Raw genomic sequence first — 22,888 nt, 5'->3', positions numbered from 1 at the left:
AGGGAAGAAATTGTTTCCCAGGGTCAAACAGCACTGGAACAGAAACAAGGACTGCTCTTGTAGCTTCTAGTCTTGCGCCTTTTCCACTGGACTATTCTTACTAATCCAGAATAGCAATTTCCATGCACTCTTCACAAGCATAAAAACAGATGCAGTCTACACAGACTTTTGCTAAGTGCTGGCAGTAGTTGTACTTCTCAGGCTCCTTGGAATAAGGAATGCTGGTGTACAGCATTGTTGTGAGACATGATCCGTGTCTGAGGGGAAAGAAACTGAAACAGACCATTGAGCATAAAGCTAGGCTAAGAGTTGGAAGGAAAAAAAAAAGACAACTATAATGCATGTCGTTCAAGTAATTCTAGACTAAGTCAGTTGAACAATACCACAAGAGTTCACCTTTTAAGCTGCAATGCCTATATTTCTTTAAAAAAAGACCAATGAAAAGTGATGAAAGAAGTATTTTTTAACATTCACTCACTTGAGGGAATGGCTCTGCTGATGCTAGTAGTACATTTTCTGGTTTTAAATCACAGTGCACAATATTCTTGAAGTGTAAATTCCTCAAAGCAACAAGTATCTACAAAAAGGAAAGAACATTTTCAAAACTATTCAAGTGAATAAAAAGTGTCAAAACCCACACACTCTAGGCAATACAGTAATTTGTATCAACACAGCCTTCCAGATTTAACTCATGTATACTGTGCAAGTACTATTTTTTTCCAGCCTATCAAGAATTGGATGGTTTTGATTTTCCTTCCCCGCCCCGTCTTTTTGAATGCTTACTGTTTCAACATGCATGTTTGGATGTCCATAATGTTATGTCTTAAGAAAGAAGGGCAAAAAAATTAATGTAATTAACATTCAAAATTATTTTCATGTTTATCAAATTTTCATTAGATGTGCAGCCCTCTGTGATGTCTCTTTTAAATAACAATACAGAAAATCCCTTCTCCAAACTCCATTCTCATATAATTACAAAAGACAAATCTAGACTTTCCTTTCAAAAAAGAGAGACTGAATGCCAACCTGAGTGACCATGAACTTAGTTATTCGTTCTGGAAGTCGACTTTTCTCACTGGAAAGAATCATCTCTAGCATGTCTCCATGCAGCTTTTCCATCACAACAAAGACCCGTTCTGGGGTTTCAAACATACATTCCAGGTTCACAATCCCAGGGTGGTGCAAATTCTAAAATAAAGTAGTATAGGTACATCACTAAAATAAAACAGTATGAAATATCCCAAATCACACAAAAATGTTATACTTCAAATCAAAGAACAGTTAAGTGGAGAGTTAGAGATGAAAAAACATAATGTCTGAGGCAAGAAACTAGCTTGAAACATAAACATCAACCCATGAAACATGCCGATTATCACTACTAAGACTAATTTGTTTTAACACAAATTATCCATAATGATTAATTTTACAGTTGATACACTCAGTAGCCTGAGTACAGAACATGCAAGAATAACACTCATAGATTGAGGAGCCAGTAGTGGAAGACAGCCAAAAATAATGTAATACAGAGTTTCCTGCTACCTGCAGGAGACAACATGAAGCCAAAGTACCCATCTTCACTGGATCCCCTATAAGGGGTAGATACCACTCCCAAGTTATCAATTCTACCAAATACTCAGGAACTCCCATTCTTCTAAGATTCCCTCTTACGAAAAAACTCAGAAATCACATACACAGATTTAGAAATCAATTCAGAGCACTTACACACATTACAAAATCTTATTAATGGCTTGAGACAAACTCCAATGTGATCCAAAAATACTTTTGTACCTGGAGAATGGCTACTTCATTACGAAGCTGACTTTCCTGTTTAGTTGGAAACCTCATCTTGTCAATGACTTTGATAGCCACATCTCTTCCAGTCTTTCTATGTTTTCCTAAACAGAAAGTCAATGTCAGCCATCAAGAGGCAGAAGCAATTCATAGCTATAAAACATTACAGCAGAAACTCCTTTTTGGGGAAACAAGTATTTTTTGTACAAATGTACAATATTACCGTATTTATATTTAAAATTGCAACTGGTATATGAGTAACAAGAAGTGATCAGCCTCAACAGGAGGGTTGTAGATAAATTTAAACTTGTTATTACTCTGCTGTCTGGTATGCACATTGACATTAGACGTATTAGGTGAAGTTTTTGTTTGTGCAAGGGACTTGCACATTAGCAAGTAATACCTACTCCCACAGAATACTGCCTCTCCTGTAAAAAAACAAACAACAAAACTATTGAAGACAAATGTGAAGAAAGATTTACAAGTCTTCTCCAGTGGTTTCATACTTTTACGGGCTCCACGTGCACAGGAAATTATATCTAATACTCTATGGGAATATAGGGGTAATTATGTGCCATGAAGAACAACACATTAACACCCAGGAGGCAGTCTGTTATGATCAAAGAGCTCTAAAAGGTTGTGGTAAGAAAAAAAAATGTGCTGATAGCACCAAATAGAATCCCTTGCTGCAACCTGCATCAGCTAAAATGAGAAGCATTCTGCAATACACAGATAGGATGTTTCAAGGGCTAAGTGAGTAGCTGTAAATGCTTACCCAGCTTCTCCACAACTGCTAAACTGACTTCTATCACATTCACAGCAGAGAGGTTAATGGGATCACACACTGCAGACCTTGATAATCTAAAACATTTAACACTAAACTAATATAGAACAGTAAGTCTGCACCAAAGGAAAAAAAGTCATTATTTGCTCAGTGAAGGATTTGGAAACCATTTTAGGAAAAGGGATGACACACACAGCTACAGTGCAAGCGCACAGAGGACTCTACTGGCACTGCTATGGGAAGCCCAGCTACGCCTCGCTAACCACCCAGCAAGGCATCACCTGCTGCTCTGCAGTCAGGACTGGTGGCCAGGGCTCAGGCAGGGCATAGGAATTGCTCCCAAGGCTGCTGTGCCAAGCAGCTAACGCACCTGCCTTAAACGTCACCATGAACAAAGGGTCAAAACCAGGCTTAGCTCCACGGGACGAAGTAAGGCCGTTAACGGAGGCATCACTCAAGGTCCAGAAGGCTTTACAATGTTATCAAATAGAACTAACAACTGGAGAGCAAAAAATGAATTTTAAAAAGATTACATTAGTCCTAGGGAAAGCATACACTGTATAATGGACTGTCACAGACAACGGCATAAAGCCAGAAGTCTTGAAAGAGAGAGATCCGGGGAGTTTTGTCATTTTGTCTGTAACAAATCAGCAATTTTTAGGCAAAATATTAGAAACCACAGCATCCAGCTATAATTCAAATAAACCCCTAGATTCAGGGACAGTGACTCTGGCTCCACTAGACGTCAAATTATGTTGAAATGTAGCAGAAATATCATCAATTACGAACTACATGCAAAACCCAGAAGACAAATGCTAGGTTGCAAGAGAACATAAAGCAAAACCACCAAACTAACAAAACACTTAACTACAGAAGCTAGACTAGAGCTAAAAATTGAACATGAAGAAAGATTAACAGAAAAGCAGCTTGAAAATTCCTTTTCTGAAGTAAAACACAACCAACCAGTTTTCAGGGCAAGTTTTACATCAGTAAGAAACTGTCAAGGTTTTTTTTTTTTCCTGTCTCCATTTTTCAGACCCTTCAAAACCAACCAAAATAGGAAAAGCAGAGGGAAACTCTTCTCACTGAAAGAAACAGGAGTTGGATATCAATATCCTACAACTTCTTGATTTACAATTTCTAAATGTTTGTCCAGAATAGAGGACACAAAATAAAAACCCTAACAAAAAAAAACAAACCCCACAACAATGTAAGCATCTTAATTTTACCTTTATTTGTTTAAATAAAAGCTTTTGTTACCATTATTTCAGTAAGCCTACACAGGCAGGGAGAAGCCAATACTAGAAGTTACCAGACCTAGTCTTCCCTAACACCAGCAACAATTGAGCAGTGTGCAGAGCCAGCTAAAGAATATTCTTTTGTATTCTCTTTTCTTGCTCTTTCAGCTTGTGATTTTATCTTAAGAAACTAAGTATCCATACCCTATATATTTTAAGGCATCTTTAATTGAAAAGATTTAATATAATAAAAGCCTTTTATAAACATTTATTATGTTTATAAGCATTTATAAGCATTGAATCATGAAAAATACCAAGCTGAGATTTATCTAAAAAGCAATTTAGGAGAGTATATATAGAAATAAAATCAAAACATTAAACTACCGTCTACATTTGTGCATGTTCTATTTATAGGAGAGGGAGCATACTTTGATTCACACTATGCTTTAAGAAATACAGAGGGGAAAAAAAATAGACCTCTCTCAAGAGTGATGTAAAACCAGACCATCAAACTGCATTTCCATCAAGCAGTTCAGAAGTAATAGAGAGAAGTATTTAACTACACAATTGGCACACAGAAAAATCATAGCCACGATACTTCCTGACTAGAAAGACAACATGACAGAAGCAGAAAGGTTACCACTTTTAAATCACTAGTTATCACTTTTTCTTTCTTTCCAGATTTGGTCTGTGGTTTTCTCAACACTTGAGATACAACACATGGGATCAAAAAAAAGAGAAACAGAGTTCATACGATGCATTTCTAGTATTTCTTCTTTTTGTGATTACATACTATAAACAAGTTATTATAGAAGTCTTTAAAAACTAAAAGTGATAAAACTACATTTGAAACCTAAAACTGAGACCTCTTGACAAAGAATTCCTCCCTCTACTTTATCCTGCTGACAGAAATTTGTAGCAAAACTGTTTGCATAAAGTATGACAATAATATGTTTGCATAAATACTGTCAAAGCATAAACTAAAATATGTATTTTCCTAATTGTTTTTGGCCATATCTCTCAGATATCATTAAAAGCAAGTATAACTGACAGCCTCCTTAAATACATGACTTCTAATACACTATAACACAGACAATAGTAGTTAGAATTTGCAATTAAAAAAACCACTAACCAAGGCCAAATTCAGACTAGAGATTGCTTTGTATTTAACTGTGGTCAAAATGCAATGCGTATTCTAAACTGATTTTGATGCCAATGCCAAACTCTAAATGCAAAAAATTAATTGTAAGAAATACTGTACATAAAACTGCAGAGAGACACAGTAAAGTAATCTAAACAAAACTTTTAACAAGATAAACTTCACCTAGACATTCTAGATACAGCTAAGCAAATATGAAAAGGCTAATTATATCAAGCAGACAGACATTCTATCTTAATAAATGCATAATGGAATCTAATGTAATTTACCTCCATATACAATACCAAACTGACCAGAACCCAGCACTTCATCAGCAAATATTTGGTACACGGAGCTGATATCCTAATGCATGAAAAAAAGAAATCACAAATATCAGGAGTAATCAGAATGTTCTTGAGCATATTAGTACTGGCTAAGCTGTATTTACATTTGATGTTAATCAAACTCTGTAAAGGGTGCCATCATTACCCTGAATGGAGTGGAAAAACACAACAAACTTTTCCTGAAAACGATCCACTTAGCTGAATATACGTCCCTGCACTGTAAGCAGGGACATATATTCATACAAACTACAGCTGTGCCAGGTAAGTATATTACCTCCTGTATATAACACAAACTTCTTTAGCTACAATACCCTGGTGTTGCTTTCTCATCCAGACATTGCTACTACCAATTACTTTGTACCATCCAGGTAAATAAACACCATTATCATACAATGCATATGACTTACCACATTCTCCTGGACCTGGCAATTTGAAACAGAGATGCTTAGAGATAACTCTTCTGCAATAAAAAAGATATAACTGAGTAAGTAAATAGGAAGGGCAGGCTTTTTCTAGTAAAAAGTGGGGAAAAAACAAAACAAAAAACATTTACTGACTCCTAACCCAGTCACGGTGAAACGATTTTTATTGATGTTCTGCAGAAACATCACACTCTGGAACTCAAATTTCACAGATTGATTAGATAAACAACCCTGGAAGTTTTGCTGAGATTATTTGTCTATTTTTGTCATATCACTGATTACAAAAATAGTAGAACAGTATGAGTGTGCACACAATAGAGAGCTAGGGAACAAAAAGCCATAGTAATGTGGCAATTGTATCAGAATTCATTAAACTACTAAGAATTTCTGGTAGTAATATAGAAAAATACAGGGAAGAGGACCAGATAAATCCCTTAGAGTCAAATGAATGTGGTTACTAATTTTCTGTGGCATCAAGATACACAGAATTAATGCATAAGAAAAGGAAACAAATCAAGAAAGCAAGTAACAGAAGATGTGATAATTAAAAAAAGCAATAAAACCCATAATATAAACAACCTTTGTTTCATGGTCAAAGTACAGAAGTATATCAATCTTTGGAATATAAGAGCACAGCTAGGAAGTGTAATTTGCAAGTAAAAGCACCAGATAAAGATACAGAATTTTTCAGCCTGCAGCAGATGTTGACACAAAGTTTTCATTACAGGAATAACATTATGATGCACAAACAAGAAGAGATACATCAAGGAAGGCAGAAAATACCCTTTTTCTTTGACTTCCAAGACAGAAGTGAAGCATCTCAGCCAAATGGACACCTATCATTTGTTATGTTAACTTCCAAAAAAAAAAAGAAAAAAACCAAAAAAGTAAAACAAATTCACCAACAAGATGGATAGAAGATACACTACAGATTTACTAGCACTTTGAAAAGAGCCTTTATCACCTTAAGAGCAGCGTTGAGATTTCAGAGAACAAAGAAAATGTCTGTACCTGATTTTTGCCACCTGTGCTTTATCTGAGAGAAGGAATTTACAGGCTTAAGATAGCAACAAATACTAGTTCTCAAAGACACTCTGAATTGTGCATCTGAAATATGAACTGGAATTATAGCCTTGCATATGTCTACTGATTATTGACCATAGTCAAGTCTATATCAGAATAACAGTACAGAACACAAGGAAAACAAGAGAGAAGGCAAGCAAAAAAGTTGCTAAAGTCAACACAAACTGCAGCAAGGTTGAAACAAGGTAACTAGAAAGAGATGATACAGTTTTTGAAACTGTTTAAAGAGAACACACTGAACCCTTCTCCACAGATGGCTACAGAATACGAAATATCTGGTAGGTAGGTATTGAGTTACTCCTTCCAAATAAAGCCATTTTTCCAGTGTCTGAAATGCTTAAGAGTAAGGGCTGAAAAACTGTCACTTCTGAAGAAATCAGTAATGCCAGGATTCAATATGTAATCTATACCAGGTAATTGCTTACTAATCTTCTCTTTCTCATTTCAGCTCAGAAACATCCCTCAAAGAAACATCCCACCCCAACCAGCAGGTACAAGGTCAGAAAGGACTCTTTCCCATGCTCTTCATCAGACTGGAAGAGCATCCTCATTTCTAGCTACTTTCTGGCTAGAACGTGGTATAAACTGACTAGCTAGTGTCTTGTGGACATTTTGACACTACAAATTCCCTGCTGCTGCTGCAAATTCTTCAAGCACTAGCAATGTCTCCCTCCTCTTTTGGTCTTTTCATTTAAAAGAACATATTTGAGGCTTTTGGGGTTTTGTTTTTTTAACTAGAAGCCTAATTTTCTTAAAGGCTCTTGGAATACATTTCTTGGCTCACAGTGTGTAGGTACGAGAGGGATGAACAGACATTTTGTGGGCTTTTTAGAGTTTAAAAATCAACCCGAGTTGTCTAAGAATATGTGAACGCCACTCCACAACTCATGGTAGTTTCTTATACTCCTACAATCCTAAACATGCTAAAATACTTCCTTCTGTATCTACCCCTGCAGCTCTATTCCCTACCACTGTCAAGTTTTAATATAAAAATGTTATTATTTATATCTGAAAAAATACTGATTTTGGAAAAAACAACTGTCTTTGCAAGTCTCAGCAACAGTAAGCTTTAGGTTCCAGAAAACAAAGAGAGCTTTGGTGTATATATATATTTGGAACTAAGAATTTCATCTTGAAAGTGGCATTTTATGTATGTGTAAGGCCAGTTATGAGGTACCATCTTACTGGTATGTTTCTTCACTGTAATTAAATACAGATATCAGTACTGGTGTTTCATAGTTTACCATTTCAGATCATGGTTGCATTTTCAGAAAGTGCCTTTACCTCAGTACTTTACATGTTCTTAACTGCTGCTGAGGCAGAGTAGCCAGATATCAGAGACAGAGAAACTAATCTCAGAATCTCCTGCAAAAGAAAATTTCACTAAAAGAAGATCAAGGAGTAGGTGGAAGATGAAAAGAAACTAAAGAACAAAAGCATAAATCTCAGTATAGAATGTGAATGAATGTCGTTGCAAAGAACAAGGAGATGTCTGAAGAGAAAGAACACAATATATAGTTTAGTGGAGCCTCGATAATGTTTATGATCCTATGCCAGAGAAAGAAAGGGAGGACAGGTGCATAAAGAGAATAGGGTACTTTTTATTACTACCCACAGCTCAGCAAAAGTTCTTTCCATCACTGGCAGCATTTACAATGCATCACTAACTCCTTTTCTTCTCCTTAGCTACTGACATCTCACAGATTTAAAAAAAAAAATATATATATATAGCGGATAACATCAAAAAGCATTCAAATTTAGTTCTTTCAGAGTATACGTTTATAATCTGAATTTTTTTTTTAAAAGTATATTAGAAATAGCTAAACTATGGTCTCTTTTTACATCCTGCAACTATGTGTGAGTTCTTAATGCTCCTACAATAAAGCTCTGCAATATGCATTCATATTGTAAACCTGATTCTTCACTACTACTTCCCGCTACCACAGATTAAAGGATTTGCCCACCCTCCACAAACCTGAGTGTCACTTTTTAGAGACTTGTGGAAAATTATGAACCCAATTCAGCAGTGAAAAGACAAGACAGTACTTAACTCTAAATAAGCACTTTTCTGAAAGGAATCTCTACCATTAACAGCTTCAGAATATGAATAATAGTGCCTTGTTTGCCTGCTTACTGTGATCTTTTCCTTGTCCTGCAGCAGTGCAAACGCTAGCTTGAGGAGTGACTGGCATCAAAGCCTGACGAATGGCTTTCTCCCAGCCCTGAGCTACATCAAGTCCAACTCCGGTGGCAGCAAGAACAGGATTGTGATGACTGCTGCCATTGTTTTCGCCAACAAAGTACACCATCGTGTCAGTGATGATCTCAAAACAGTATGGGTTGCTGCCCTGCACCACGTTTGAAAAATCTCGAGGCTGAGTCACCTGGAGAATTTCTGAAAGTGGAATCTCCTGAAGAAAAATATTAAAGATTGAAAAATGAAAACAGACGTAATATTTTAATATACTGATATTCAAAACTTAAAGTTTGCAAAGAAATCAAAGCAAATGTATCAAAAAACCAAAATCAGAACACCAAGCTTCATAACTAATGTCAAACTGTGCACGACCACTGCCCACCCACAGTGTTCTGAATTCCTCCGTACAAGCCTAGATAGACTTCCAGCCCCACCACAGTTCTCTCTATACAACTACTATTCTCTACTCAGACAAACTGCATTTATATTCAGCATGAGACACACTCCCACTGCATACAAATGATGCACAACTATAGAATGACCATTTTCCCCCTGTAGTTTATACAGCTTAGCTAGGGAAGAACATGACAGGGGAAAAAAGTGAAACAAGACAACATTAAGAAGAGGATGTGGTTATATAAGATAGTCAATAAGCACTGCTTCATGTATCTGAATCGTTTTGGGTAAAGATTCTTTCATACAGGTACGAGCAGTGCTAGAGAACAGATCTGAAGGAAGAAATGGTTGCCAGTTCACACTAGCTGGAGAAGGACATTCCACAGACATGGGAAGGTGTACAGGTGCACATCACTTGCAAGAGTAGTGAACAAGCAGGTGAACACTGGGCTGGCATTAGGGGGATAAGAGACAGTAGCTGATTAAGATGAAGAGCAAATAAATGTAAAGGCAACAACTGTGAATGATTCTAACAGCAAAGACAAATAACCTGAGACTTAAGCAGTTACAAAAAGGAGGCAAAGGGGCAAGTCAAAGGACTAAAAGCAGTGACATAACGGAGCAACAAGCAAGGAACGTATTTTACCAGCTGTGTTTTGAATGCACAGGGCAATACAAGTATCAGGGAGGTCTGAGAAGAAGAGACTGCATTGGTCAAGATAGGGATGAAAAGGATCTGGGCAAGTTTAGCTGGGTGTACAGAGAAAAGGCTTGATCTTAGAGATGTTATAAAGGAAGAAGCTGCAAGATTTGGACCCCCACCTAAAGGTGTAAGACAAGAAAGGGAAAAATCCTGTTTATACAGTCGAACACATTTTCTGAATATTCCACCATTGAACACATTACTGTATTAACAATATCCTAAACTTATTGCTAAGTTTCATTCATATGACGCCAGGCTGCACAGTAAATTTTCCTCTAAATCTTGCTTGCAACTTTCAGTTGTACAGTTGGAATAATTTAATTTTGGGAACCTCAAAATAAAATATATAAGCATGCAAACTTTCAGTCACTACTTTTAGAATGCAAAAATGCTAGTCTTCAGCAGACTGGCAGCCAAACAAATTCTCTGGTAATTGTGAAGAAAACTTAATATGCTAGGCAATTCAGGAGAACAGTACATGTAAAATTTAAGGAGAGACATACTCAAGGGGATTAGAACAGGAACTGCAAGCAACTTCTCAGAGTTAGTCTTGGTCCTTCTCACTTACAAGCTTTAGCTAACAATTAACCTGTCACAGTTTTGATTAAAAAAGATGGGGAAATGGAGATAATATTTATACTGCTCACAAATAGATTTCAGATCTATAAAGCACTGAGTAAATCAAGTGCAACATAATTATTACTCATCATTAATTACCTTGTAATATTTTGTTCCAGATTCATTTTGAAATAGCGTGAGGCATTTGCTGTCCAGTCTCCAATAATGTCTTTTTCTCTACAAAATGCACAGTACAATAACATAAGGAATAAATCACTTGTATGGCTTTTATTATCTGATTATTTAAATGAGAAATGCTTTAACTGACTAAGATAATCAACTAACGTTAATCTACAGTTGCATCTTAGACTAGGTACGTGAAAATACAGACTTTGGGAATAACGATTTTTTTAAACTCAAGAAAAGGCTCGTAAAATTATTTCCACAAACCAGAAAAAAGTATCACTTACCTGACAGTAATAGCAGTGACAACAGCAGTTATCTTGTACAGGAAAAACACTTACCTACACAGGTTTCACTCCAGGTGCATGTGCTTACAAAGCCTGAATTATTTTAATTTAGTAACAATTTGGGGAGTCATGATTTCTCCCTCTGTGCCCTCACATCAACATTGCAAGGGTTCAAGGACTGAGCAAGCCTAACAAGTCCTTAATTCTTTTGTCAACACAGAATTCTAGAAGGTCAAAAGCACACACTGGCAAGACAGACAGATTATGAGATTCAAGTGGACAAAAGAAAATAAAAATCAAAACAGGCTAAACAGCTATTTTCTGGAAGTCTCCACCAATGAGAAGGATCATCTCCACCAAAAAGTAATATGAATAAGCTGGTGCACATAACTGTCTTGTAATTTTAAGCAGAGGAGCATTCCTCAAAACAAAGAAGCTTTTAGAAAGCTAATATGGCTGTATGAATCTAACGTACTTTGCTGGCACCATGCTCATATAGTTAGAAACCCATTTTCATTTTTCTGTGACAAAAGTCCAAGACACTTAACTCTGGCCTAGGATGACACTAGTTTGAAATATAATACAGCAGAGCTTAAATCACTTTATCTTGGGGAAGCTAAGACTACCTGTAGGAGTTAGACAAAGAAAGCTAGGTCATGAATGGATTTAACTAAATGGAATTCCCAGCCAGCACTGAATGGAAACTGTGTGAAAGCATAAGGGTGAACCTGTCCTTTGGACATATATGCTCTTTATTAAATCATGAATCACAGAAGATTTTGGAGGGGGGAATTAAGGAACAGGTTGTCAACTCACTCAGGGATTCAAAATCTGCCCATGCTGTATTCTGAGAAAGTATAGTCTCAGAGTGAGGAAAAGAATACAGACAATGATATAGAAACTTCTCATTATAAAGGGTGAAATACCTTATTATCCAGAATCAGCAAGAAGTATACAGATACTGGTGTTAAAATGAACCTCTTTCTGAGGTTCAGAACTGATAGAAAGCCCAAGTTGTTTCAGGAATAGGAAATAGTCTGACATTGCTGAGACCAGAGCGGTCAAGGGAAATAGCCAATGGTCTCCCACTATTAGGAAGCTCTATGAGACCTTGGCTTGGCAGAAGGTATCTTGCTTTGGGGCAGAATACTCCACTTCATTTGAATGGCCTTTTTCGGTAGATGTCATCTAGGTAGCAGCCAGATTGACAAATGAGAAAAAAAAAAAAACCAAACTAAGCTAAGGTGTACAGTCTGATCAGTGTTCTACGTCCAAAAAAGTCAATGGAAAAACATCCTGGCTGTACTGAAAGATTAAATCGGAGCCAAACACCAGGTCTGCCCTGAACACTGCTAGAACTATCCATCTTCATCTACTACCTGGCCTTAGTTTTTCCACAGCCAGCTGATGATAATTGTGTCTGTTAAGTAGCCTTGGCTGGAATCTCATCTGAAATATGCTAGATATTTATTTTGGTTTATGATAAATACATCTAGATATTAGAAAACTGTACTTTAAAGAAATGTTTTGTAAGGCAGTTTCTGACAGACCACTTACAATGGTCTGTTTAGTTGACTATCACAAAAAGTAAAAATACTATAGTAACCTGAGCTACCTAGTATCACCCCTCAGCTTGATTTCAACAGAACTTAAATAACTTTTCTTCTCTAAATTCGTGAAGCCCCCTTCAATCAGACTCCTGCGCAGAGACAAAGAATGCAAAAGTATTTATGCTGCCTTTCATGAACAGTCTCAATATGAAACACTGTGCTTCACGAGATCTGAGAACTTCTTGACTTCATCCTTTTCATTCATCTACCAAAAGACAAGAGGATTCACTCCCTTCCATCAGACAACTCTAAGGAACCCAGTTACTTTTCCTTACCTTCCTCCTCAGTACACAAAACCAAGGAGCTTGCCTAAGAAGATTCAATTAAGAGGTTGTTATTGGTAGCACTGGAAACAAACAACGTAGTCTTTTTGGAGGATGCTTGCATACACAAGGACATGGAGTCAAGCCACAACTCTTTATTCCACCGACATCAAGAGGAATAGTGAGTTTGGAGTGGATGGTGGATTCAATAATGCTTACTTTTAGATAGGGTGAATTGCTAGAGGAATGAAGGGCTCCCATATCTACGCATAAATATTTACAAACATCTAGATCATTAGAATAATAGTGTCAACCATTTCAGTACTCATCATTTTATAATAATTTCCACCTTTTCATGCAGTTGAATAAAAACACTGATACAAATATTTAGTACAACTGCTAAACAGAAAGAAGACAGAAGCAAATTATTCCAAATTATTATCTCAGGAAAGCTGAAATCTTAAACATGCAATTAATTTGAGACAATTTAGAGATGCTTCTCCTTCTTAAAAGGGAGAAGGGAAGTACTGTTGAATCACCATTTGAAGAATTTTGAATAAACTACAGTTTCTCCTTTGCATCAGATTTCTTTATAATGAATATCAGGGCTAAGTTCTTTCAAATGATACTGTAAATCAGAATATCTAAATAAGAGAAATAAAATACACTAGTTTAGAGAAAAAATTTAACTTAATGTAGGAAGAAGCTAAAGTCACTGACCAGATTGTCTCTACTAGTATAGTGGACCATCCATCCTTCCTTCACCATTGTACTGCTCTTCCTCTTTGTGTGCTTGATCGACTGTACAACTCTCATGAGAGGAATATTATTGCTTGTTGAAGGACTGAAAAAAGATAGAACAGTTAACATTTAACAAGTTAAAATACAACAGTACTGCAATTATACTCGTACTACACATTTAGCCCATAATTTTCAGGAACAGGCACCTTTTTTTCCCATACGAATTATTTCATTGATAAGTTAAATGGATAAGGTATCTGAGCTCTTCCTACCTCTCCTAGTGCAAGTATTGCAGTACTTAAATTACTCTATGGAACACAGAAGAAACACACTGGAATGAGGACACCTATAGAAATCATCCTCTCAAAACAATTAGCTGAGACTGCTGGTCTTAATCCAGCATAAAAATATAGAATCACAGAATCATAGAATCATTAAGGTTGGAAAAGACCTCTAAGATCATCAAGTCCAACCGTCAACCCAACACCACCATGCCCACTACACCATGTCCCTAAGCGCCTCATCTACACGTCTTTTAAATACTTCCAGGGATGGTGACTCCACCACTTCCCTGGGCAGCCTGTTCCAAGGCCTGACCACTCTTTCAGTAAAGAAATTTCTCCTAATGTCCAATCTAAACCTCCCTTGGCGCAACTTGAGGCCATTTCCTCTTGTCCTATCGCTTGTTACTTGGCAGAAGAGACCAACACCCACCTCGCTACAACCTCCTTTCAGGTAGTTGTAGAGCACGATGAGGTCTCCCCTCAGCCTCCTCTTCTCCAGACTAAACAACCCCAGTTCCCTTAGCGGCTCCTCATAAGACTTGTGCTCCAGGCCCTTCCCCAGCTTCGTTGCCCTCCTCTGGACATGCTCCAGCACCTCCATGTCCTTCTTGTAGTGAGGGGCCCAAAATTGAACACAGGATTCGAGGTGCGGCCTCACCAGTGCCGAGTACAGGGGCACGATCACCTCCCTGCTCCTGCTGGCCACACTATTTCTGATACAGGCCAGGATGCCATTGGCCTTCTTGGCCACCTGGGCACACTGCTGGCTTATGTTCATAATTAATATCAGCATTACTGTTAACTTCTCTTGTCTGTTTATGCTGACTATGCTACTTCTTCATATTGTTATTACACTAATAAAGGTCCCTATCTAAGCATACTTTCAATTTATGAAAATATCAACAGGGATGTGTTAATTCAAATCACAGTTGCACTAGGAAATTTTATCAATGCTCAGGAATATTAACTGTCCTGCAGACAAAGATTTGACAATATCTAACATTCTGACAGAGTCATTAGTTAAATGTACGGGTTTTAATAGCGCTGAAGATGGAGTGAACCACTAAATTGCCTGCTTAACACCAGAGCTCCTATATGTGGCACTTACAGAAATGTCTGTGAACACACGAAATCACATGGCAGATTCAAAACCAAAAATGTAAGGATGCTTTAACACAGCACACAGTTACACTGTAGAATTGGCTGCCACAGGACGCTGTACATGCCAAAAAAAACTTTAAGTACTTCAAATGCAATTAGAAATAAATGGAAAAATCCTACCTAGAGATGGAACACAAAAAAGATGCTACTTCCAACTCAGGAAGTCCTTGAGCTATAAATCACTGGAAGTTGAGGAGGTATATGCTCTTCCTCACATATTTGCTATTAAGCACTGAGCTAAAATGACCTTTGGTTTGACCTAATACAACTGCTCTTACATTACTAAGAATGACTTAAGAAAATCAGGATGACACTATTCAGAATAATACAGAAAGTAAAAAGACCAAACGTGATTAAAGGAACTATGTAACCGTTATCGGATAGAAGACTTCAGAAAACACATTCAAGCTACATAAATCAAACTTCTGCCCAAAATGCATATAAACTGCAATGTGAACTTTAAAATATCTCAAGTAATACCTTTTAAATCAACATATGTATAACAGTAACTAAATTAGGCTAAAGTCACAAAGATCTTAGTCATGTCTTAGCCATGTTAAGTTAAGCCATAAATTTTACCATGTTTTGATAATCTGGCTTTATTTCTTTGGTAACAGTCATAGCACAACACTTTTTCAAATTAGAAGAGACTACATTATTTTAATTTATTTATGTTTCAGATTTGCTTGGGACAGGATAATTTTACAAAGCAGCTTCAAGTTAGAAAAAACACAAATAAAAAAATGACACTTTAAGCAGTAAACCTGGGCTAGTCAGAAGTATTTTACTCAAAGTTTTACTTCAAAATATTGAGGAAAGTACATCCAGAGCAAAGAAATCCACCTTATGACTTACCTGATGGTTTTGACAGCTTCCTCATCTTTGTCTGCATCAAGGTCAGATGGATCCATAAAAAAGATTTTGTCCTCTGGAGGAGAGGGCTCTTCAGCATCATCTAGACCTCGACTACCATCACTGTTCATTTCACTGCTATCAACTTCCATTGGCATGTCCAAATCCTGGCCTGGGCTAGCAGGTTCTGGAAACAACGCAGGATTCAGATATTATTTCAAATACACAATTTAAAAAAAAAAAAAACCAACAACAAAAAACTATGTAAAAGTTCTTCTTCAGTTCACATTTATGCAACTAAACACAAAAGTACAATGACAATATACAAAATCCTCAAGTTTTTGCCAAATGATGCAGTGTGCTAATGAACATTATCAATTTGTTTTTGCTAAATGCCAAGGCAAGAGAGACCCAACCAAAACAAGAATCATATTGAAAGAAACGGAATGAAAAGCTTAAGGTCTAAACCTAAATCTCATTAAGTAATTCTGTTCCACAAGTAATAAGTACAAAGTAACCTTTTGAGGGCTAGAGATGACCCAGAGAATTATTCCTGTGCAAACAAAATTGTCTGTCAACAGAAAGCCAACTCTGTTCTCGCTGCCCTTGTAGCCCATAATAGCAGAACTATGAGAGAAAAAGGGGGCTGTGGTATTGCAGGAAAAGAGAAAAGCAGAACAGGTCTTATTCGCATCTGACTCTCTGCTGGCAGAAGCTTAAAGTTTCAAAAAGCTGTACAACTTGCATTGTGGAAAACTAAGAATTAAGACATACAAATACCTTCATCTGTAGCCTTTTTTTTTTTGGTCTGAGGGGAGTTCAATTTAAGGGTGGAAGAAAGAACAAAAAAAAAAAAAAAAACACACCACACATGATTCCTTATGTCCTCAGAAGAATTGTCGGAAACTGTAGTTCCCAAACTACGTGCTCTAGCACCTTAGCATCACAAGAATAGTGAAAGCAGGCTGCAGCAACAATGTGTTGTACATTATTGTTCATGGCCACCAATCTCAAGACCCAGGCAAGAGCCTTGGAGCTGGAGAAGGCAGGCATGATGGGATATGTTGTGCAATGGCAAACAGGGCTGCTGTTTCAGCAGGCCTCTGAATCAGGTTGTACAGTTTGGTGTGATCTGCTGCTTGTCATCAATTTTATTCCTCTCAAAAATATGCATGCCAAGGATCAAGATTTTGGGCAACACAATCACAGAATGGATGAAGTTGGAGGGGACCTCTGGAAGTCATCTGGTCCAACAATCCCCCTAAGTCCATTTCTCCACCCTGTGTCAAAGTCCCTCTGGATGGCAGCACAACCTTCTGGTGTATCAGCCAGTCCTTCCAGTCATCGGCAAACTTGCTGAGGATACACTCTGCCTTATCATCCAAATCATTAATGAAGATGTTGAACAGGATTGGACCCAGCATTGGCCCCTGGGGTACACCAACTAGACCTCATGCCACTGATCACCACTCTCTAGGCCCATCCATTCAACAAGCTTTCAATCCACCTCACTGTCTGCTCATCCATCCCACATTTCATCAGCTTAACACTGGTCTAAAACTTCCAAGGATAAGACTCTAAACTTCCTGCCACATACTATTCCTCACCTTCCCGTTTCAACTCCATAAGATCTATTCAGAAAATAGTCCTACTTAACTGAGGTTTCAAAAGATTAGAGTGGGGTTTTTTGTTTTTGTTTGGCTTGGTTTTTTCCTTTCTCTTTTACCTCACAAACTGCTGGGCTAGCTCTGGCCACTAAAAATCATGGATATGAGAAAGTCACAAAAATTGGTACTTGTTTTCAGTTATTAAAATTTAAAAATATATATTTCATGGTGAACAATGAGCAGACTGATCACAACAGATGTTTAATTTTTGTACATTGAGAAGGCTTCTTGTTTTTTATTTTCCTTGAGCAGTCTCAAGCAAAGCATACTGTACTTGCCAAGACTGATTAAGTAAAATTAAAGTCACCAGAGTATAAGTTTTACAGTGAATCTTTTTAATTGTCCGTGATCTCAGGTGAAAAAACTGGGAAGATAAAACAAAAAGATGTAAAATATTCAAAGATAGGAACCAAAAGCTAATGCTTATTGTTAAGCCTCCAAAGATCTGTCAGTATTTGAAAGCATGTTTCTCATCTTACCTCCATTGAAAATCACCTCTCCAAGACAGTCTCTAGGTACTTTAGACGCACAGCGTTTGTGACAATTGAATCTGCAATCTAAAATAAAAGATAAATAAGCCCATGATACCAGAATCTTACTCTTACTCAGACACTAACGTTCTATCATTCACCACTTCCATCACAAGCTTCAGTTCAGATTCACACATTTGCATGTAACTGAAGACAGCACCAATGACAGCACCTTCAGAAGGAAATTAACAATCTTGCCCTGATGTCACACGTTGGTTTGGCCCACCAGTATTTATTATCAGCACTTCCCCTCCCAGTACAAAACAGTTTTCTACTTCTCTAGCTTTCTCTGTAGTTATTTTTTCCATTATGATGTAATTTTTCCCATCCTCTCCTCTGTTCCACACCCTTTTTTCCATTGCTATACGATTTAAATGTCTCACATCTATCATTTTTCCCCCACCTGCTGCCTAAGACTTGCAGCCATCCGAGCCTCTAGGATCACACACCTATATCACAGAGCAAATGTGCTCTGCAGTAAACCCCAAAGTCCAGTTCCCCTATCATTCAGATTACAGATTTGGCTGAACACTGAAGCTCTGTTTCTGCCTGCTGACACAGGACAGACAGAATAACGCTATGTCCAGATCTGGCCTGACGGGGAGATGGAATCTAACCTGGATGTGTGCCATTTCTGCATCTGAGGTATGAGATGCAGCCTATTAAACAAAGTCCAGCATATAACATTAGTGGTATTAACAGGAATTTCCTTTATTAGCACCATTGCTGTAATTTTCAACTCTGTTATCAGCATCATGAATTTCAAAACTCCCTACTGCCCCCACAACTGTTTTCAAACTGATAATTTAGCCCCTTTCTGCTATCCAAAGAAAGCTTATTGTGCTTTCCTTTTAAGCCCAGACAAGAAAAATCATTATCTCCCCATTTTTAGTAACAGAGAAGCCAAACCCTAGAGCAAAATACAATCCCGTTCAGCTTCTGAGTGCCTACAAGGAAGCATCCTAGGAGACCAATGAACTGTCCTTTCTATAGCAGCGTTTTCAGTCCATATTATGGAATATGGTTACTTCACCAGTTTGAAGGGGGCTGGAAGAAACAGAGACATTTCAAATCCTACCAGGGAACTAGAAAGACTGACAGCAAGTCAATTCTAATAAATTACACTACGTCCAGAAACATTTTTGGGTACTGCAATGCAACTCTCTAGTCTAGTAAACAGTTAGAAACATCCCCTAGAATGGCTTGTGGCCCACAGCATTAGCACAATCCCAAACTGTTCCCAGGTCTAGTTCATAAATCAGAGCATCCCATGAAACTGTTCCCAACAGGCAGTCTGCATACAGCCACCCAGGCTGGATGCTAAGAAAACTTGTTCATGAGCACTGGTCATTTTGTCTCAGTTGACCTCAGTTCCCAGGAATGTTCCTGGGCACATTTAATTTATTACCACAAATATAGCATCAGCATCCCAAAAATCATCCTCAGAGTCCAAGTAGAAGCCTGGATGAATTCAAAGACATCCAGGGCTCTTACAGGTACTCAGGCACATGGGACTGCTGAAAGACCCCAAGCTTTGGGAATGTGCACAAGGAAGTCAGTGGGAAACCTCAAGAATCTGTAGGAGGAAGCAGTATGAAAGTATTTTGATTGTTTGATATCAATTCCTGATATATTAAAAATATGTATAGGAACATACTACATAAACGGAGGCCTATTAATATACTTATTTCTGTCCTGTACATATATATAACATCTCTCTAGGTTTGTTTTCCGCACATAAATACTATTTTTATCCAGTGTCATTCACTTTCCTGAAACTGATGTGGTAGCCCCATTTGTTCAGCTGGATATACAGTCACAACAACTGTATATGGTCAGTAGCATTTATAGGTTAAAACTGCAAAGCATCTTTTTCAGACTTCATTATTTATGTATTACATGTATTCAAGAGACACACTGACTGAAAAAAAAAATCAAAAACAGTTCAGAATACAGACTTCAAACAGACTACAAATTAAATAAATTAATAAAAACAAATACAATAAAATACAAATACAAATACAATAAAATAATAATAATACAAATACAATAAAAACAAAAGCAAATTAATAAAAACAGAAACGAAACATAAAACTACTTCCTTACTTACATGAGACAGCAGTATTTTTAGTCAAAAGAAATAACACAGCTATAAGCTTACAATTTTTGCTCTCCTCTACTAAAGGAAACTGAAAATGTATAAAGCGACGTCTTTCAAAATGTTGACTGTTGGTACTCACGTTTGACAAACTCACACGAGAGCAATGGAAAGTCCTTTCCATATTAGTGTTTAGGATTCATCACTACAGTTTTCTTTCCTGCAACAAAGCTGACAGATCTGCACTACCCAGCAATAAAGAGCCAGAAGATCACAATGTCATAGCTATGCCCTGGGAACCGCATAAAAGAGTCTGAGAACTCAAGTCATACATCTTAACATATGCTAAATAAAAAACATGCAGCTGATGAAGCCTAAGCTAGTTCAGGAAAGGCGCCTACCTGTATCAAATTTTTCCAAAAGATAACCAGTATTCTGTACCAGAATAATATAATGAAAACTTACAAATTCTTTAGTGCTGAGTCTAGAAGACAGACATTGAACAAAGGGAAGTATTTCCCATTTTTATTAATTTAGAATTATCCATCTATAATTAAGGTGTTCCCAATCTACATGTGATTAAATCTTATTTTTCAGAAAAATGTACAATGCACAGTCTACTAAAATGAAAATAAGGGCTGCTGCAATCCTCTCAAAAATATGCAATTTTTCAAAAATTATACTGCCCCACTTCGCAGTATACAACCTTCTGGCAATCAAAACATAAGTTGAAGTCAGTTTTAAATACGAGACTTTTACTGAAATTTATTGTTGCAGCAGAAAATTAAATGTTTACCTTTACACTGCATTCCTTGACGAAAAAGGCCCTTGAGCAGCCGTTTGCAATACTGGCATATAGTGGGACGAGTGTAGGAGTGAACAGCAAAGGTGTGCGGAACCTTCACTCTGCAAAGCACCATCTTTTCCATCCAGATGGGACGGCCACTCCAGGAGGGAATCCTCTTACTAGGTTCTGGGCAGCAGCGCTGGAATAAAGAAGGTATACACGATTTGCACCAAAACAGTTCTACTTTAGGGGCAAAGAAAAAAGTCAGTGGAGCTAGGAGGAAGGCGTTGGCTCAGAAAGTAACTGGATAAGAAAGCAACCTGGCCAAGAAGCTTTAAGAGGACATTCTGATATCTTAAAACAAAACCAAGAAAACACCAGATGGAAAATCCTTGCAGAGAGCAGGAAAGTATGTATGATTCTTTATTTCCACAGAAACTAAAATGCTAAAAATTCACTTTTATGACTGTTGGTTTTTTTTTTTTAAGCACATACAGACCCCCATGTAGGGGATAAAATGGAAAACACTGGAGGTAGGCAAACCAAAATCCAATCACTACCTCAAGCTATAAGTTTTAAAAAGCAAAGTATGGCATGCTTGGATAGCTTACTAAGTTGGGCAAAAATATTTAGAAAATTAAAAAATAATTTTGGAAATTAAACCCCCCAAGAAATCTTTGAAAGTAAGATTTAACAAAAACTTGGGCAATTAAAACAAAAAAGGCATTGAGTATCATACTGAACATTCAGCGGGATAAATTTACAGTTACCTGCATCTACAGAACAATGTAAAGGAACATGGCCCTGTACATCTGACCTAAAGCATTTTAAGACTGCCGAAAGATGAACTGCAAATATGATAATATGATATTACTGATCATCTAAGCCAAGTATTCAAAATCAGATAGCAAAGAAGAAGTGTCGAAGAGGTACTAAACACGCATGTAGAAATCAAAGTTAAATTCCATGACAGGGGAAACGCCTACAATTCTATGTTCGCTGAATAAATCTTACCAATAGCTATAAACATCACAGCCTCTAGCTAAAAAAATTATGTTCTGGAACTAGAAAATCTATACAATTTCTATTTTAAACTATGGTAAGAATGTAGGAATTGTTATACTGTAAAGTGATAGAATTAGATAAGTAGGAAAGACTAAGTGTCAAAAGCACTGCTTTTATCCCATGGTGAAAGCAGCAATGAAACACACTGCCTGCCCTGGCTTAAGATCCCAATATAGTTGCAGTATAATCGATAACCTCTCAGCAATCATCATAACCATTATAACAAAGAACTATTATGGATGACGGGTTTTACTGTAAGCCCTTCACCCCCTATACCCTCCCTGATAGGGCTTGGGGTTTTTTTAGATTAACTCTGTGAAAAGCTTAATAGCATATCAGGAACACTCTCTCCTCTCCCAGCATAAAAGCTTACAATTTGTACCGCTTTAGCCAAGAAACTATTCTATACTGATACCATAATTACAGAATGAATCTCTATTACAAAGAAAGTGTTTTATCATTCCTGAAACCAAAGTTCTCAGAGTTCATATAACCATCAGTGACAGGCTAATAACAAAATTATACATAAAAGTTATAATTTACTTCCCATTTCATTTCTCACAGTAATAAGTTATCAATAAGTGTCACAGTCTAAGACTCACCAGATTTAAAAATGAACTAAAACCAATCATAATGGTTAAGCTCAACTCCCTCGTACTCATTATGAGCCACTTGCAACACTAGCTAGTTCCCCAGAGGTTAAAGG

At 37.2% G+C, this 22,888-nt stretch overlaps 1 protein-coding gene across 2 annotated transcripts in view; it reads right to left on the bottom strand.

Annotated features, from left to right (window-relative positions):
- The window catches only part of PRKD3 (protein kinase D3), a 46,561-nt gene that overhangs the window by 5,825 nt on the left and 17,848 nt on the right, over positions 1 to 22,888 (bottom strand). The window contains exons 7-17 of one of the 2 annotated variants that reach the window (XM_075146629.1): positions 21,127 to 21,316; positions 18,182 to 18,259; positions 16,039 to 16,222; positions 13,718 to 13,841; positions 10,814 to 10,891; positions 8,935 to 9,211; positions 5,703 to 5,755; positions 5,242 to 5,314; positions 1,789 to 1,895; positions 1,027 to 1,188; positions 479 to 577 (exon numbers count right to left, since the gene is read on the bottom strand). In XM_075146629.1, the coding sequence (XP_075002730.1) occupies positions 479 to 577; positions 1,027 to 1,188; positions 1,789 to 1,895; positions 5,242 to 5,314; positions 5,703 to 5,755; positions 8,935 to 9,211; positions 10,814 to 10,891; positions 13,718 to 13,841; positions 16,039 to 16,222; positions 18,182 to 18,259; positions 21,127 to 21,316 (1,425 nt within the window). Of the gene's footprint in view, positions 1 to 468; positions 578 to 1,026; positions 1,189 to 1,788; positions 1,896 to 5,241; positions 5,315 to 5,702; positions 5,756 to 8,934; positions 9,212 to 10,813; positions 10,892 to 13,717; positions 13,842 to 16,038; positions 16,223 to 18,181; positions 18,260 to 21,126; positions 21,317 to 22,888 lie in introns of both variants that reach the window. The other variant, XM_075146630.1, reaches the window with a different exon arrangement.

This window comes from Calonectris borealis, chromosome 3 (genome assembly GCF_964195595.1).
Source record: "Calonectris borealis chromosome 3, bCalBor7.hap1.2, whole genome shotgun sequence".
NCBI classification, from domain to species: Eukaryota; Metazoa; Chordata; class Aves; order Procellariiformes; family Procellariidae; genus Calonectris; species Calonectris borealis.
The sequence above is the reverse complement of the archived record's forward strand: the minus strand, read 5'-3'. Positions and strand labels throughout refer to the sequence as shown.